The 1975-nt window shown below is 61.3% G+C and overlaps 1 protein-coding gene across 1 annotated transcript; it reads right to left on the bottom strand.

The window, feature by feature from the left end:
* Positions 1–320: 320 nt before the first annotated feature.
* ACTRT2 (actin-related protein T2) lies at positions 321–1742 on the bottom strand. Its single transcript, XM_011987213.1, has one exon. The coding sequence runs from the start codon at positions 1534–1536 to the stop codon at positions 403–405; it is 1134 nt and encodes a 377-aa protein (XP_011842603.1). The 5' UTR covers positions 1537–1742; the 3' UTR covers positions 321–402.
* Between the last annotated feature and the right edge of the window lie 233 nt (positions 1743–1975).

Here is a 1975-nt window from a genome sequence, read left to right on the forward strand (position 1 = left end):
GCTAGCTAAGGGCCCACATGAGTAGGGGTTTCTTGCTGAGCCCTCAGAACCAGGCGCACCCACTAGTCCCCACCCTCCCTGCCGACTCTCTCGGCCCACCTAAGACCCTTGTTTAGAATGCAGACTTCAGTGCCCTACTCGCCTGAGGTCCAGGGCCCTACTTTCCTACAAACTGCAGATGGAATAGTTGGACTCAGCCCGGGCTGTCTTGGGAGGAAGCAAAGGGGAGTGGGTGTGGACCAAGCCACAGATTCACCACCAGGGCCAGAAATGGCTCTGCCGCCCCCAAGAAGGAACTGAGTGGAGGCGGCCACAGGTGCTCCGGTATTTGTCCTTTATTGAACATCCTCCCAAAGCTGGGGCTCGGGTTCACCCCCCACTGTGCCCCGCGAGAAGCGGCCTTCAGAAGCATCTTCTCTGCACCACGGAGCTCCCAAACTCCTTGAAGTCTGCGGCGGTGACCCACATCTGCTTGAAGCTACTCAGAGAGGTGACGATGGAGGCTCCAATCCAGGTGGAGAACCACCGGTCGGGGGGAGCCGTGATCTTGATGGGAGTGTCCTTGGAGGCCAGCTGCTCCAGCTCCTTGAGAAGCCGGTCATCCAGCCCGTGGAACAGGGTAGTGCCCCCCGACAGCACGATCTCCCCAAAGAGGATCTTCTGGATGTCGGCATCACACTTGGTGATGCTGCTGGAGACCATATGCGAGAGCCCGGGGCTCTGGCAGCCCAGCTGCTGGGGCGTGAACAGGGCCTCGGGCGCCTGGTACAGCGGGTCCCCGAGGCTGATGATGTTCCCGTCGGGCAGCTTGTACTCCCTCAGGACCTCCTCCGGCCTCCGGGAAAGCTCCTTCTCGGGCTCCAAGGCCACATAGCACAGCTTTTTTTTGATGTCATCCACCAGGCCCTTGTCCAGCTCGCAGGAGAAGGTGTGGCCGCTGGCCAGGAGCAGCTGCGTGAGGAGCTCCGTGATGTCCCTGCCCGCCACGTGGAGCTTGGTGACTGCATGGGGCAGGGAGTAACCCTCGAAGATGGGGACAGTGCAGGTGACCCCATCCCCGCTGTCCACCACCAGGCCCGTGACGCAGGCCGAGGCGTAGAGAGCCAGCACCGCCTGGTCCGACAGGTAGAAAGCGGGCACGCCAAAGTTCTCAAACATGACTTCCGCCATCTTCTCTCGGTTCTCCCTGGGGTTCAGGGAGGGTTCCGTCGCGAGCAGAGGCTGGTCGCTGGGTTTCACACCCAGCTCCCACTCAAAGAGATGCTTCCAGAGTCTCTCCATGTCATCCCACCCTGTGATCAGGCCACGCTCGATGGGGGAGTGCAGCTGCAGGGCCTCGAGCTTGTACAGGGCCTCCTCCCCCACAAAGTACTTCTTCTGGTTGGCCCCTGCTGAGGGCGCCTGGAATTTCAGGTGCCCCACGATGGAGCTGACGATATGCCGGGGTCCAAACTCCCCGGACAGGCCCGCTTTGCAGAGCCCCGAGCCATTGTCGAAAATCACAGCGGGGGAGTCTAACGCGTGCGGATTAAACATGCCCGCAGCCTTCCCTTCTCAGCCTCATCAAAATAAAGACCAGCCCTCCAGGGCCACTTTGTGATGCAATAGGGGATCCCACGGCTCTCGGGGTGTCTCAAGGCAGGGTTAGCACCGCACCAGGGAGCCCTCCATCCTCAGGCTCAGGTCTGCTCTCCCTTCAGGGGGCCCCCGCCTGCTGAGGCCTCTTCTAGGGGGCTGCCTCCTAGGTAACAATCCAGCCAAGGCAACGATTGTCCTGAGCCTCAGCGGCCCTGGGGGCGGGGCTCTGAGTCCCCCATCCCCCACAGGGTGAGGAGCTCAAGAGAGAGAGGCAAGCGCATCCTAGGGTGGTGCTGGACTAGCCTGTGGGCTGAGGCAGAGACTTAGCTTTAGAGTGGAGAGAAGCAGCCCAACCTGGGTGCACCCCAGAAAACCAGCTTCTCTGAGCTGCAACCTC

This window comes from Mandrillus leucophaeus, unplaced genomic scaffold (genome assembly GCF_000951045.1).
Source record: "Mandrillus leucophaeus isolate KB7577 unplaced genomic scaffold, Mleu.le_1.0 Scaffold305, whole genome shotgun sequence".
In the NCBI taxonomy this organism is placed as follows: Eukaryota; Metazoa; Chordata; class Mammalia; order Primates; family Cercopithecidae; genus Mandrillus; species Mandrillus leucophaeus.